This window comes from Haplochromis burtoni, unplaced genomic scaffold (genome assembly GCF_018398535.1).
Source record: "Haplochromis burtoni strain Fernald_Lab_line unplaced genomic scaffold, NCSU_Asbu1 Contig_135, whole genome shotgun sequence".
In the NCBI taxonomy this organism is placed as follows: Eukaryota; Metazoa; Chordata; class Actinopteri; order Cichliformes; family Cichlidae; genus Haplochromis; species Haplochromis burtoni.
The window spans coordinates 1,582,079-1,594,816 of NW_024582496.1; the positions used below are offsets into that span (position 1 = coordinate 1,582,079).

Here is a 12,738-nt window from a genome sequence, read left to right on the forward strand (position 1 = left end):
ACCTGCTGCTGTATAAAAAGGCAAAGGCATGATTTATCTGGCTCAAAGTATCAGTTCACTGTGCAATATAGTTCCAGCTGGCTCTTAGTTACTTCCAATCCTTGATTTTAGCACCTTTCTCTATTATGAAGATGAGGAATCTTCTTTTGGGAGTTCTTCTGGGACTCCTTTCTGCTGTTCATTCAACACCTGTTAATAGTAAGTGGTCTTTTTTTTTAATAAGTATTGTAGTAAATTGTTTTTAGCAGAATTTTCAGCTTTTTTATTTCAATGTGGATTTGTCTTTGACAGTTAAACTGTAAAAACAACCACAACAAAGCTATTTATTAATTGATGATGAATGATGCTGTATAAAAAAGATTCCATCGCAAGATTTAGGAGCAAAGGGTGTTCTGTCTCAGACAAAGTAATTCCTTTATATCAACTGAAAGTTCACCACTTCCTGTCGAGCCTTTCTCTTTACCCCGTGAGTCAGCACTCTCCTGCTACTACCTAAATTTCTCTTTATATTTGAAGTATGGCACTTCCTTAACGAGTCACATTTCATTGTTAGTGCACAGGTCTCATTGGCAGAGCTCAATTACACACAGAAGTCTTTGTGAAATGTTCTGTTCCAGGAGGTGCATTAATGAATTTGTCTTGAAACCAAAGATCAGCGAAGAGCTGTTACACATGTAATCTCATAGGGAACACCAGAGCTGAATGTGACTGGGCAGAAATGTAGAGTGGAGATGTGTGATTTGAGCTGAGCCGCTTTCTTTCATTCATCCTTCCTTTCTTTCTGTATAAATCTAAACTATACATAGTTTCATTGGTTTACTTACACTATTCCATCAGTGTATAAGAGGCATTTAACAACATAAAGCATTTTAAATATGGGCTACAAGGTTAAGGGGGACCTTTGGTAGTAGAACTGCTAACAACTCAATTCATGCTCCAAGATACTGCTAATGTAAGGTCTACTTGAAAAATACCAAGTAGTTGTAGATGTCAGGTAAATATAAGAATGAATTAACTTATAAAGTATCTTAAAATAGAAATATTTGAGGAAAGAAGCAATTAAATAAAAATTTAAATGTTTTCTATTCACCAGTAATTATAATGGTTTACCAGAAGATATGTGACTTCCTTCCTTTGTGACACAAAATCCTAACAATGGCTTAATACTTTTTGAAAGACAGAAAGCAGTTATGTTGGCCTGGTTTATTTGGCGTGGTATTAAAACTGATGCTTTGATGGAGCTGTCTCTCTTTTGTTAACACACTAATACACGAATAGTCACCTAGGTTAATTATTACTGTCTCTCACCACACCTTATCAAAGCGGGTCACATAACAAGCTAACACAAGACTTTGGGCTGAAGCAACATAAGCTCTGTGTGGTCCTTTTGTGTTTAACAAAGCTTGGTAACTTTCCTCCCTACTCATGTCAGAGCCAGTAGGTAAACACTTAAGATGATACATGGATTTTTTCCTTTTTCTTTGTCCTAGCTGTGACCCAGAACCCTGCCAACCCTGATGCAGGCTTTCTTGAGGATGCCATGACGGAGGGGTTCATTGTTGGTCCATCACCTACGCTTACAACTGAAACACCCAAAATAAGTGCCACAGTTCAAGCATCACAGACACCGGTTTACAACTCTGAAGATATGACCGAAGGAAGTGCTGCTGGAAAGATCAGTGACATCTTAACAACGTCCATCTCACCGCATGAAACCACAACGCTGAATATTTCAAATGCTCAGAGCTCTGGATTCATAGAGAGTGCCGTGAATGATGGCAGTGGTTTAGGAGAGAACAGTGACGAATCACTGATCGCCTTCACACTCAATACCACAACAACGAATGCCACAAATGCGCCGACTTCTAACTCCACAGACAGTTACATGTTTGAGAGGAGTGCTGTCGAATCAACAATACCCATCGCACTTGATACCACAACAGCAACGCATGCTCCGACGTCGGACTTCACAGAGCATTACATGTTAAAGGGGAGAGGTTCAGAATATACCTCACCTTCCCTCTTTAGCCATACCACCACAACATCAGTGACAAGTGAAGACCAGTCAATCAACACTTCAAACAACAATGTCCTCTCGCAAACTACTGATCCTACTGTCTCTACCAGTGACGTCACAACAAACCCGGATTCTGGTTCAGGGTCTGAACTGGTTTCTAAAAGCACCACTATGACATCTGGCTCGAGTGTAGAAACTAGCACTGTATCATCAATACTATCAAAACAAAATCAAAATTTTCTGCATCGGGAGAACAATTTTAAAGGTAAATATTTTGTAATTAACAATAAGTACCTGTATGTTAAATTGTTATGGTGTATATGTAGGGGTTTACAATTCTATTTTTATGTGCAATTAGCACCACAGACACAGACGCAGATGACAAACACTGAAACGACACACAAAGGACACGTTACACCTGGTGAGTCAAACAAAAACCACACTTCTGCACAATTAATACATGAATAACACTCATTCCACCTTTATAACACACCTCTCCCATATGACCAGATTGGATCATCATCCTTGGCTTTATCGTTGGTGTTGCAGCACTTGTAATACTCTGTGTTGCCATCGCAACCAGACACAAGTAAGACTCATATGTCAGAGAAACGAACAACATATCTGAGTAGATCTTCTCAAAGCACAGAATTTTAATTAATGTTTTTTATGTTGCAGGTGGAATGGACCAAACCAGGCAAATCTGACAGTGGCTTCAAATAACCTCTCGAACCAGAAGAGGGAGCGAGAGATGGAGACTTTCCTGCCTAATGAGAAACCCAAGGAGAATGGACATTCAGGGGAGTACACTGTCATTCCCCTGGAAGATGTTCCAGAAAATGGTCCCTCATACTGAGATCCAGAAACAAACCCTCTGAAAAACAGAACCGTGAGACTGTGTTTCAAGCACAATAATTTAAAAGAGGAACAAAATTGTCCAAACTGCAGAGCAAAAGGGGATTTGTGGCCACTCACACCTCTGATTCCTGTCTGAATGACAACAATATGTCTTTTCTTTTTTTCCCCACTGACTTTGAAAAACTTTGATGACACCTTTATAGCTGCAGTAAATTTTGATTAGTCTATTTATTGCATTATTACGTTTTTTTTTCTTTCTTTTTTAATTTTTAAATTATGTGTTGGTCAGGTAAAGTGTGGTAATGTCATTTATTTCAAATGGAGCTAAACTGTCTACAGTGTTTTTTCCCAGTTTTTCTTTGTAATTCATGTGGTTTCCTTTTTTCCAGCTGGCCTTTTTTTTTTTTTTGTTAAAAGTGTCATTTGTTACAAAGCTATTTTCTGTAATAATCTTATTGAAGACTGTGTTGTGGACTGTAACTTATATTAAGCTGCTCTGTTGTTGTTTTTTTGTGGAATCTTGGAGTACTGAATGGTACTCAGGTCACTGAGTCTAGTTCCTCTTGAGAGCCTGCACAGCACTTCAGCAGTGGTAACATGCACTTACTGAACATTCATATGCTGTACTGCATCCTGCCTCCTATGAGGAATAATCACAATGGTAGCTCATCAATAAACATTTATTTGCTTACAATAATCTTTACACACATGCATTGAAACATTTATACACTTTCGGTCCATTTTTCAGACGAATATTTTTGCTCTTGTGATGTGATGGTGAAGCACAAATCTCTTCACTCTTACTTCCATTTAGCCAGTCAGAGCTTAGCATGATGATGAATGTCAGACACAAGAAAATATTTAATGCATTCTCAGACAGACATGTGTACAGAATCCCAAACAAAGATACAAAATAGGAGTTTAATCATCTAAAGATGGTACAAGTCTTACATCTTTATAGAAAACACTTGCTATGGTAGGCCAGTTGACTAATAACATATCATCAACTAAAACAATGACCAATAATAAATTAAAGAAATGGAGAAGCATAAAGAAAATCAGTGACAAATGACTGGCTTACTGCAGTCTTTCCCTTTAGAGATACCCATATTCTCACATACTGAAAAACCCCCATAAGCTTGCTCAGAACCCTTAAGCAACCAAATATGCAGTGGGTCAGTAACAATTTGTACCCACACTGACAAATAGTGGACTTTTTTCCCAGAAAACAATTTGCAATCTTTCTTAAAAACAAACACATGTAATGGATTCTTTGTTAATGAATAACCCTAAGGTCACAACCTATTGAGATAACTAATGGCCCGTTAAATAAATAAATTAGCATTGTTCTAGCATAACTGCAAAGTTGTATATCATTATGGTCATTATATAAATTTTTTAAATAGCAAAAACCATTATGATGACAAAAATATCAAGTCTATACATTTGATTTGTACACTTTTTACCTAAAGAGAGTATATACACAAAGTGCAAGCAGGCACTTTTATTTATATATATATATATATTTATATAAGCTTCTGCTTATATGAAAAAGAAATGAATAATCCAGTTTCATCTAGTTTTGAACACCAGAGTGAAACTCACAAACATGTACATACTGAGCCAACATCCAATGACCTTGTTGTTACAGCGTCAGATTTATGCGAGTGCTGGAGGCAGAATTTAGTGTGCACTTGCTAAACAGACGTGACCATAGCTAATTAACTGTAGGTGTAATTACAAACTTGTTATTTCTATCTAAATCTGTTTTGTAGATGCTACAAAACCTTGTGAAGAAGGCCCAGCCATCCTCACTCACAAAACTTCTGTTACTCTTTTCTATTCTAGCGCGACAATCCATACTAGCTTTCATCCAGAAATGCTTCAGTGATCATGATCATACTAACTGCACTCTGCAGGTGACATCATCAAGGCAAGGTTGTCATATAGTAAAGAAATAAACAGTTTGAAATAAAACACTGGACAATGCACTGGTCTGTTGAGAGTTTGAGAGACATCCCCACTTCTTCTCATTAAACCTCCAGTTTTTTGTTCCTTTTCTTTTCGTTAATCTCCCCCACTCTCTGTCAGAAACACACTCGTACACACATGATTTCTAGGACACAGCAGACTTTTGATTATTAACAGAAACTCAGTTATCCATACATTAAGGACATACATACAAAAAACAAAGAAACAAACATATGGATAAATAACTGGGAGGACACCCTTTATGTAATCTATTTGAGCTTTACTCTCAGCAACACATTCTGTACTTTGTGTTGCTACATTTAGAGGCCACACTCTCTGTTTTTAAATCCTAATCTTCACTTATCAGCTCTGACCTTGTGTGTGACATCAGGGAATAATCCCATGAGCTGAACAGTCAAAGGTGATTCAAGGTTTAACTGCCATGACCTTTCTCTGCAATTCAACAACAAGACACTCTTTGCTTTGGTTTCTTTTCTTTTCTTTGCCATAAGCTTACAAATTGTGAAACCGCTGATGGTATCAACAATTCAGCAATAAAATCTATCAGATTCTGATGCCTTTTATATCACATGCTCCTCGTATATAAGTTAAGCAGCAAGGCCATCAGTCACACACCCTCCTTTAAGCTACAAAGAAAATGGTTTGGTACAAAAGAAACATGACATGTTGCACAGAGTAGAAGAATTTGTTTGCGTTGACAGGACAGGTAGCTTGCAGCAGCACCAAGTAAGGCCCTGAGTGTTGTCAACTGAATGTTGTCTCTACAAGTGCATGGAAGTTTATTACAGTTTGTGCAGAAGTTATACAAACACAAGATCTGATCTAGGGTGAAGATTTGATCCATTCAGTTACCCAGATGGATAAAGGTATTTTCAAAATCTGTCCGACTCCTGTTAACCTCCCCTTAATGCTTTCTTTTCTTTTCTTTTATGTCTTCTTCTTAATATGATTGTTTTTTGTCGTTGCTTGTATTTTTGCAGTTGTGTCGGCAGAAGGTAAAAGTAATACTCATGTAAGGTGCAGCGGCATCTGAATCTGCTTTACCCGCATTTCCATGGGTCTTCCTCAACAAGAGAGAATTCTGCAGTGTTGCCATTTTTGCCCATGGTGACCTGTAAGCAATTATCAAGAACAACTAACTGTTGTGACCAAGGCACTGTTACTGACAGACTGTCAGTGGTTGGGAGCAGAGAAACCATTGCTTCATTACATGTTGGCCATTGACCTTGGGGCTGAGTTTAGTTAGTCCCCGACAGACAAAAACACGTTGTCATGCAGTGATAGACAAGTACATTAAGTCATTTTTCCAGAGTTGGCCATGTATTTAATGGATTCTCTCCCCAACCAAATTACAATAATGATATTCATCACTATACAGGCAATGAACGTGAATAATTTTTTTTCCTGTTGTTTGTTTAGAACTCTAGCTACAGTATAGACAGGAGGCATGAAACAGGCATTTCTTAAATGAATGCATCACTTTGGATGATTGATGATGATATGGAAAAAACAGCAGTCTTTATGTATACCACTGGCTAAAATCACTTTGAAAATATGGTTAAAAATGTAAGAACTAATAATTTGGTCAGGGCTACCATAAATACATGTCCAATTAAGTAAGCAAATGAAATAAAACAGAAAAATATGCCACATGTACGAGACAATGAATTAGATTAGTGTTGAGCCTTTAAAATAAACTGATTCAGTTTTTATAAACAATAAGAACAATGTATGATGTAGAAGTGAACAAATTTTGATAAACCTGGTATCACAAAAACTGCTTTTTCATATGATCAACAGGTGAATAAATAAATATAAAAAAAATATTTATTTAGCTTTTCACCACTTTAAAGATGACATTTTTCAGTCAAGAATGACTTTTACTATTCACACAGACACCAATACGCCAACATAGGAAGCCACAGAGAAAAGAGTAACAGACACAAAAAGAAAGACAAACACACAGCTGGGAAGGATGCGCTACATACAGGTCTCTATGTCCGTTAACGTGAAATGTACCTTGCAGTCGTCTATCAACACTGAGTTGTGGTGAGCGTACATATTCTGGTTGGTGTTATTTTCAAAGAACGATTGTGTCTTTGCCATCTCAAAGTCGTCCATCCGGACCTGCTGGGCGTCAAAGGAGTCAAGCTCGTCTTTGGAAAGGTGGTACACGATGCCTGCTCCATAGGAGTCCCCAACCACATTAACAGAGGTACGGAAACGATCCCTACGTGTTAAAAAAAACAAAAAGAAAAAAGCACTAGATGAATAAAAACACCATCCATGCATGCATCCATCAATTGTCTACTGCTTATTTGGGGCCAGGTTGTGGGGACAGCAATCTAAGCAGTGACACTCATATCTCCCTCTCCCCAGCTACCTCCTTCAGTTCATCTGGGGGAACACCGAGGCATATACAGGCCTGGGTCTACCCTGGTGCCTCACTCGGTCCTCACCCAGGAGATGCCCAGGAGGTATCCTTGTCAGCTCAAATCACCTCAGCTGGCTCATTCTCGAGGAGTAGCAGCTCTACTCCGAGCCCCTCCTGAATGACTGAACCAGCCAGCCTTCATAGAAAGCTCATTTCCTTACTTGTATTTGTGATCTCAGTGTTTGTGACAATCCAGAGCTTGTGACCACAGGTGAAAGTTGGGACGTAGAGCAAATGATAAATCAATAGTTTTGCTTTTATGCTCAGCTCTCGCTTCACAACAATGGACTGTTACAGCAGCACCAATTAGTTTGTCAATTTTCTGCTCCTCTCTCCACCACTTGTGAACAATACTCCAAGATTCTTAAAATACTCCATTTCTTACATAAAATCACTTTATTTTGTTTTTAGGGAGTTTTAAATGATGATTCATTTTATCAAGGGAAAAAAGCTAAACCTAAACCTAATTTGGCCTCTATGAAAACATAACAATTCCCCTTGCTAAATCATGAATTAAATGTGATTAACCACATTTTTGGTAAAGCAGGGTTCAGTTTCACTAGTCAAACCGAGGCCTCATTCCTGCCACTCCTGATAAATCAAGAAAGCTCATAAATAAAAGCCATGATATAAAGAAGCAACTTAGAAACAAAGTCACTGACGCCTATCAAGAGTTCCAAAGCCATCTCTAAGGCTTTGGGACTTCAGTAAACCACAGTCAGAGTCATTATCCACAAATGGAGAAGACTTGGAACAGTGCTGAAGCTTCCCAGGAGTGGCGGGCTGACCATAATTACCCCAAGAGTGCATCAACCACTCTCTCAGGAGGTCATAAAAGAACCCAGAGCAACAGCTAAAGGACTACAGTCTTCATATGCCTCAGTTAAGGACATAGTTCAAGTTGCAACAGTGAGAAAAAGGCAAAAATGCCATACATGGGAGAGTTCCAAGGCGAAAAACGCCTGCTGACCAAAGACAACATAAAAATCATCTTGATGAAGACTTAAGAGAAAATATTCTGTGGACTGATGAGATGAAAGTCTTTGGAAGCTTTGAATCCCATTGCATCTGATATAAAACTAACACAGCATTTCATAACGAGAGCATCATACCAACAGTTAAACATGGTGGTGGAGGTGGTTTGATGGCCTGGGGCAGCTTTGTTGCTTCAGGACCTGGACAACATGTCATAACTGAACCATGAATTCTGCTCTCTACCAGAAAAAAACAGGAGGAGAACGTATGGTCCATCAGTTCATGCCCTGAAGCTCAAGCTACCTTGAGCAGCACCTCTGAATAGCTAAAAAAAAGAAAGAAAACAACCTCTGAATGCAAAATGAAGGCTCTGGAGTGGCCTAGTCAAAGTCTGGACTCTTTAGATGCATTTAGATGCTTTGAAATGATCTTAAACAGGCGGTTTATGCTCAAAAACCATCCACTATAGCTGAATTAAAATAATTCTACAGGGAAGAGAGGGCCAAAATTCCTCCAAGGCAATGTGAAAGACTCTTGCTGTCAAGGGTGGCAAAGCCAGTTATTAGGTTTAGGTAGGTAGGTAGATTTGGATAGCTTTTTTCTTCTTAATAAATGAAAGATCATTTTAAAACTACACTTTTACTCCAGTTATCTTTGTTTAAATTTGTTAAAGATTTGAAATGCTGAAGTGTGACAAATCCCCCCAAAACAAACAAACAAACAAACAAACAAACAAACAAACAAACAAACAAACAAACAAACAAACAAACAAACAAACAAACAAACAAACAAACAAATAAAAAAGATCTAAGGAAAGGGGAAAATACTTTTTCATGGAGCAAATGTGTAGGTGCTAGAACTTTAGACATTTACTGTGGTTTACTGTGGCTATGTGTTTTCTGAAACAATACAAATATTTCACTGTGTGACTCAATTAAATGGTTTTTCATTAAAGAACTTAAAACCATAACAACCTCAGTTATAACAGTGATTACACATGTTAGAGGCCAGTAAAACAGGCACTCTACTCTTTTAATATTAGCAAAAATGTGTACATACAAATAAAATGATTACTTTAGCATATATGCTCGGGAAATTTACAAAAAGAAAGATTACTTATTTCACTACACGTGATAATATATAGCGGGAAGGATTTGTCCTTATTATTGTAACATCTAAAACTGCTTATATAAAATTTAAAAAGTAAAAACATTGAATGGTTTTAGAATATGTCTGCATGCTTTTGTCATGATAGCAGTGTTGATGTGGCGCTCACAGAAGCCAGTCGACAGCAACCAGGAGGCTGATGTCCTGAGTGGGCAGCCCTACTGCTGTTAGGATCAGAAGCATGGTCACAAGTCCAGCACTCGGGATACTAGCTGCTCCAACACTGGCCAAGGTAGCTGTCATGCTAAATAGGAGAAATTTTCAAGTGTAAGGTTTTAATACACACACATCCTTACTATCTGTACACAGCTAACACCCTATACTATCTCTACAAAAGGTTTTATGATGACAAAAGTATTTTGATAACTAAGTATTGAAACTGGGAACTGTAAGAGTGTACACTGTCTAAGTAAATTTAAACCACAACCTTATTCTACACAATGACTTTTCCTGTAAAGTGAAGGGGGATAATGCAATAAAAGAAATAATGTGTTTTAGTAATTTGGACACCATGTCCATAGGACAAGCTTTTACAAGAGTGTGGACGTTCTCCCCTGTCTCCCCAGTTTGGGTTGAGAAATGGTGACTGTGTAGGCTACAGCATGACTGACAATGCTTTTATACTAATCAAAGAACAGAGGGACTCCTTGTGTCCTATGGATAGGAGGACTGTAGGCTTACCTTACGGTAACAATCTGGCCCCAGTCGAGGCTGATGCCATTCATCTGAGCGATGAAGATGGCAGCAACAGCCTCATAAAGTGCTGTGCCATCCATATTGATTGTAGCTCCCACCGGGAGGACAAAGCGTGTCACTCTCTTGTCAATGCCCAGGTTTTCCTCTAAGCATCTGAACGTAACAGGCAAGGTACCAGCACTGTGGCAAATAAAACAAGACGAAGCTTGTTAATATGACATGAGAATGAGATTCAGCTTGGAAATTGTGCACCCAATTTGGCACTAAAAACGTGTAGGAATAAAGAACTCTGCAACAAATTATAGACTGTCTGTTGAGAATTAATTTGCCTGAATCACTCTTTATATTCCATTGATTTTTAAATTTAATTGCACCATTCTTCCATTCAAAATGAAAATAATTTACTCCAAACTAAGGTAATTTGATTCATATAAGGTCTTTCAGGCGTTTTACTTTTGAAAACAATCAAAAACTTTAACTTGTTTGAATTTAAGACAGAATATCATAGAAATAACCACAGCTGTGACTCCAAACTTGCTTGGCTTCTTTCTTCTAAGGTTGTGGAATGGTGAGCTGGAAGGAACTGGGAAAAAGCTGAGCTCACCTCTGTAGAGGGAAGCGTGTATCTGGTGCCATTAATAAAACATGGAGATATTCCATGTGGAGGCAAAGTGAGAAAGTGTTGCTAGCAAGCTAATTCCATAGTTATCACTCCAAAAAAACGGTTGCCCTGATTATTTAGCATCTGTGATGGAGTATTTATAAAAGTATTTATAAAAGAATATACCACATTGAAAAACAAAGCCTGATTTCTAGACAGGGATACTGTGGTCCTCTGAGGGTCAAGGAGTCTGAATTCTACAATGTTCAATACAAACAGATGCAAAATTCCCCATACCTGGACGCTGTTCCCAGTGCCGTGACCCAAGCCTGGAATATTCCCATGAAGAACTTGTAGGGGTCTTCTTTTACTATTATAAAATATATCAGTGGAAGAAAAATTCCTCCATGGATGATAAGGCCCACTATCACAGTAACCATGTACATTCCCAGTTGTCTTGCAACCACCTCCAAGTCAGCAATAGAGATGATTTTTCCACAGATGAGGCAAGCAATACCAACAGGGGAATACCTGAAGACAGAGTGTGTATTTTGGTTACAAATATGTCAGGCACAGGAAAATATAGTATATAGCATTCCTGTCTGTGAAGGTTCTCAGTCATCCAGGTCATTGTAGTCAAAGGAGCTTGCAAAGAAAAGCGTCTGGACTTCTTTAAGTTACTTGAAGACGTTTCACCTCTCATCCGAGAAGCTTCTTCAGTTCTAAGGTCAAATGGTGGAGAGTCTGTGCAGATATCTGGGACTCTCCACCATTTGACCTTAGAACTGAAGAAGCTTCTCGGATGAGAGGTGAAACGTCTTCAAGCACTTAAGAAGTCCAGACGCTTTTCTTTGCAAGCTCCTTTGATATATAGCATTCAGCTTTAGATCTAAAACAAGTTCTTCATGCTGTCAACACACACAACACATATATATATATATATATATATATATATATATATATATATATATAAAACACCCAGCACGCCCCTGCGGGCGGTTTATCCTTCAAGCTCGGGTCCTCTACCAGAGGCCTGGGAGCTTGAGGGTCCTGCGCAGTATCTTAGCTGTTCCCAGGACTGCGCTCTTCTGGACAGAGATCTCCGATGTTATTCCTGGGATCTGCTGGAGCCACTCGCCTAGCTTGGGAGTCACCGCACCTAGTGCTCCGATTACCACGGGGACCACCGTTACCTTCACCCTCCACATCCTCTCGAGCTCTTCTCTGAGCCCTTGGTATTTCTCCAGCTTCTCGTGTTCCTTCTTCCTGATATTGCTGTCATTCGGAACCGCTACATCGATCACTACGGCCGTCTTCTTCTGTTTGTCTACCACCACTATGTCCGGTTGGTTAGCCACCACCATTTTGTCCGTCTGTATCTGGAAGTCCCACAGGATCTTAGCTCGGTCATTCTCCACCACCCTTGGGGGCATCTCCCATTTTGACCTCGGGACTTCCAGGTTATACTCGGCACAGATGTTCCTGTACACTATGCCGGCCACTTGGTTATGGCGTTCCATGTATGCCTTGCCTGCTAGCATCTTGCACCCTGCTGTTATGTGCTGGATTGTCTCTGGGGCATCTTTACACAGCCTGCACCTGGGGTCTTGCCTGGTGTGATAGACCCCAGCCTCTATGGATCTTGTACTCAGAGCTTGTTCTTGTGCTGCCATGATTAGTGCCTCTGTGCTGTCTTTCAGTCCAGCTTTGTCCAGCCACTGGTAGGATTTCTGGATATCAGCCACCTCCTCTATCTGCCGGTGGTACATACCGTGCAGGGGCCTGTCCTTCCATGATGGTTCCTCGTCTCCCTCCTCTTTCTTGGGTTTCTGCTGCCTGAGGTATTCACTGAGCACTCGGTCAGTTGGGGCCATCTTCCCAATGTATTCTTGGATGTTCTTGTCTCATCCTGGACTGTGGTGCTGACACTCACCAGTCCCCGGCCCCCTTCCTTCCGCTTAGCGTACAGCCTCAGGGTGCTGGACTTGGGGTGAAACC

At 39.5% G+C, this 12,738-nt stretch overlaps 2 protein-coding genes across 3 annotated transcripts in view; one reads left to right on the plus strand and one right to left on the minus strand.

The window, feature by feature from the left end:
* On the plus strand, positions 1-3,578 carry LOC102295390 (mucin-5AC). The gene is made up of 5 exons (XM_005930809.3): positions 1-198; positions 1,491-2,282; positions 2,376-2,438; positions 2,528-2,606; positions 2,696-3,578. The coding sequence occupies exons 1-5, from the start codon at positions 126-128 to the stop codon at positions 2,871-2,873; spliced, it is 1,185 nt and encodes a 394-aa protein (XP_005930871.1). The 5' UTR covers positions 1-125; the 3' UTR covers positions 2,874-3,578.
* The window catches only part of slc1a2a (solute carrier family 1 member 2a), a 25,939-nt gene continuing 16,742 nt past the window's right edge, over positions 3,542-12,738 (minus strand). For both annotated transcript variants that reach the window (XM_005930807.3, XM_005930808.3), the window contains exons 7-11: positions 11,038-11,271; positions 10,125-10,319; positions 9,553-9,687; positions 6,887-7,097; positions 3,542-5,979 (exon numbers count right to left, since the gene is read on the minus strand). In XM_005930807.3, coding sequence (XP_005930869.1) covers positions 5,908-5,979; positions 6,887-7,097; positions 9,553-9,687; positions 10,125-10,319; positions 11,038-11,271 — 847 coding nt within the window. In that variant the 3' untranslated portion in view covers positions 3,542-5,907. The remainder of the gene's footprint in view (positions 5,980-6,886; positions 7,098-9,552; positions 9,688-10,124; positions 10,320-11,037; positions 11,272-12,738) is intronic.

What these genes read in the sequence shown, in the direction of transcription:
- LOC102295390 (XM_005930809.3), top strand. Translation starts at nt 126, where the DNA reads ATGAAGATGAGGAATCTTCTTTTGGGAGTTCTTCTGGGACTCCTTTCT. An exon ending in TCATTCAACACCTGTTAATA is followed by an intron (nt 199 to 1,490) that starts GTAAGTGGTCTT and finishes TCTTTGTCCTAG; the next exon opens with CTGTGACCCAGAACCCTGCC. An exon ending in GCCATCGCAACCAGACACAA is followed by an intron (nt 2,607 to 2,695) that starts GTAAGACTCATA and finishes TTTATGTTGCAG; the next exon opens with GTGGAATGGACCAAACCAGG.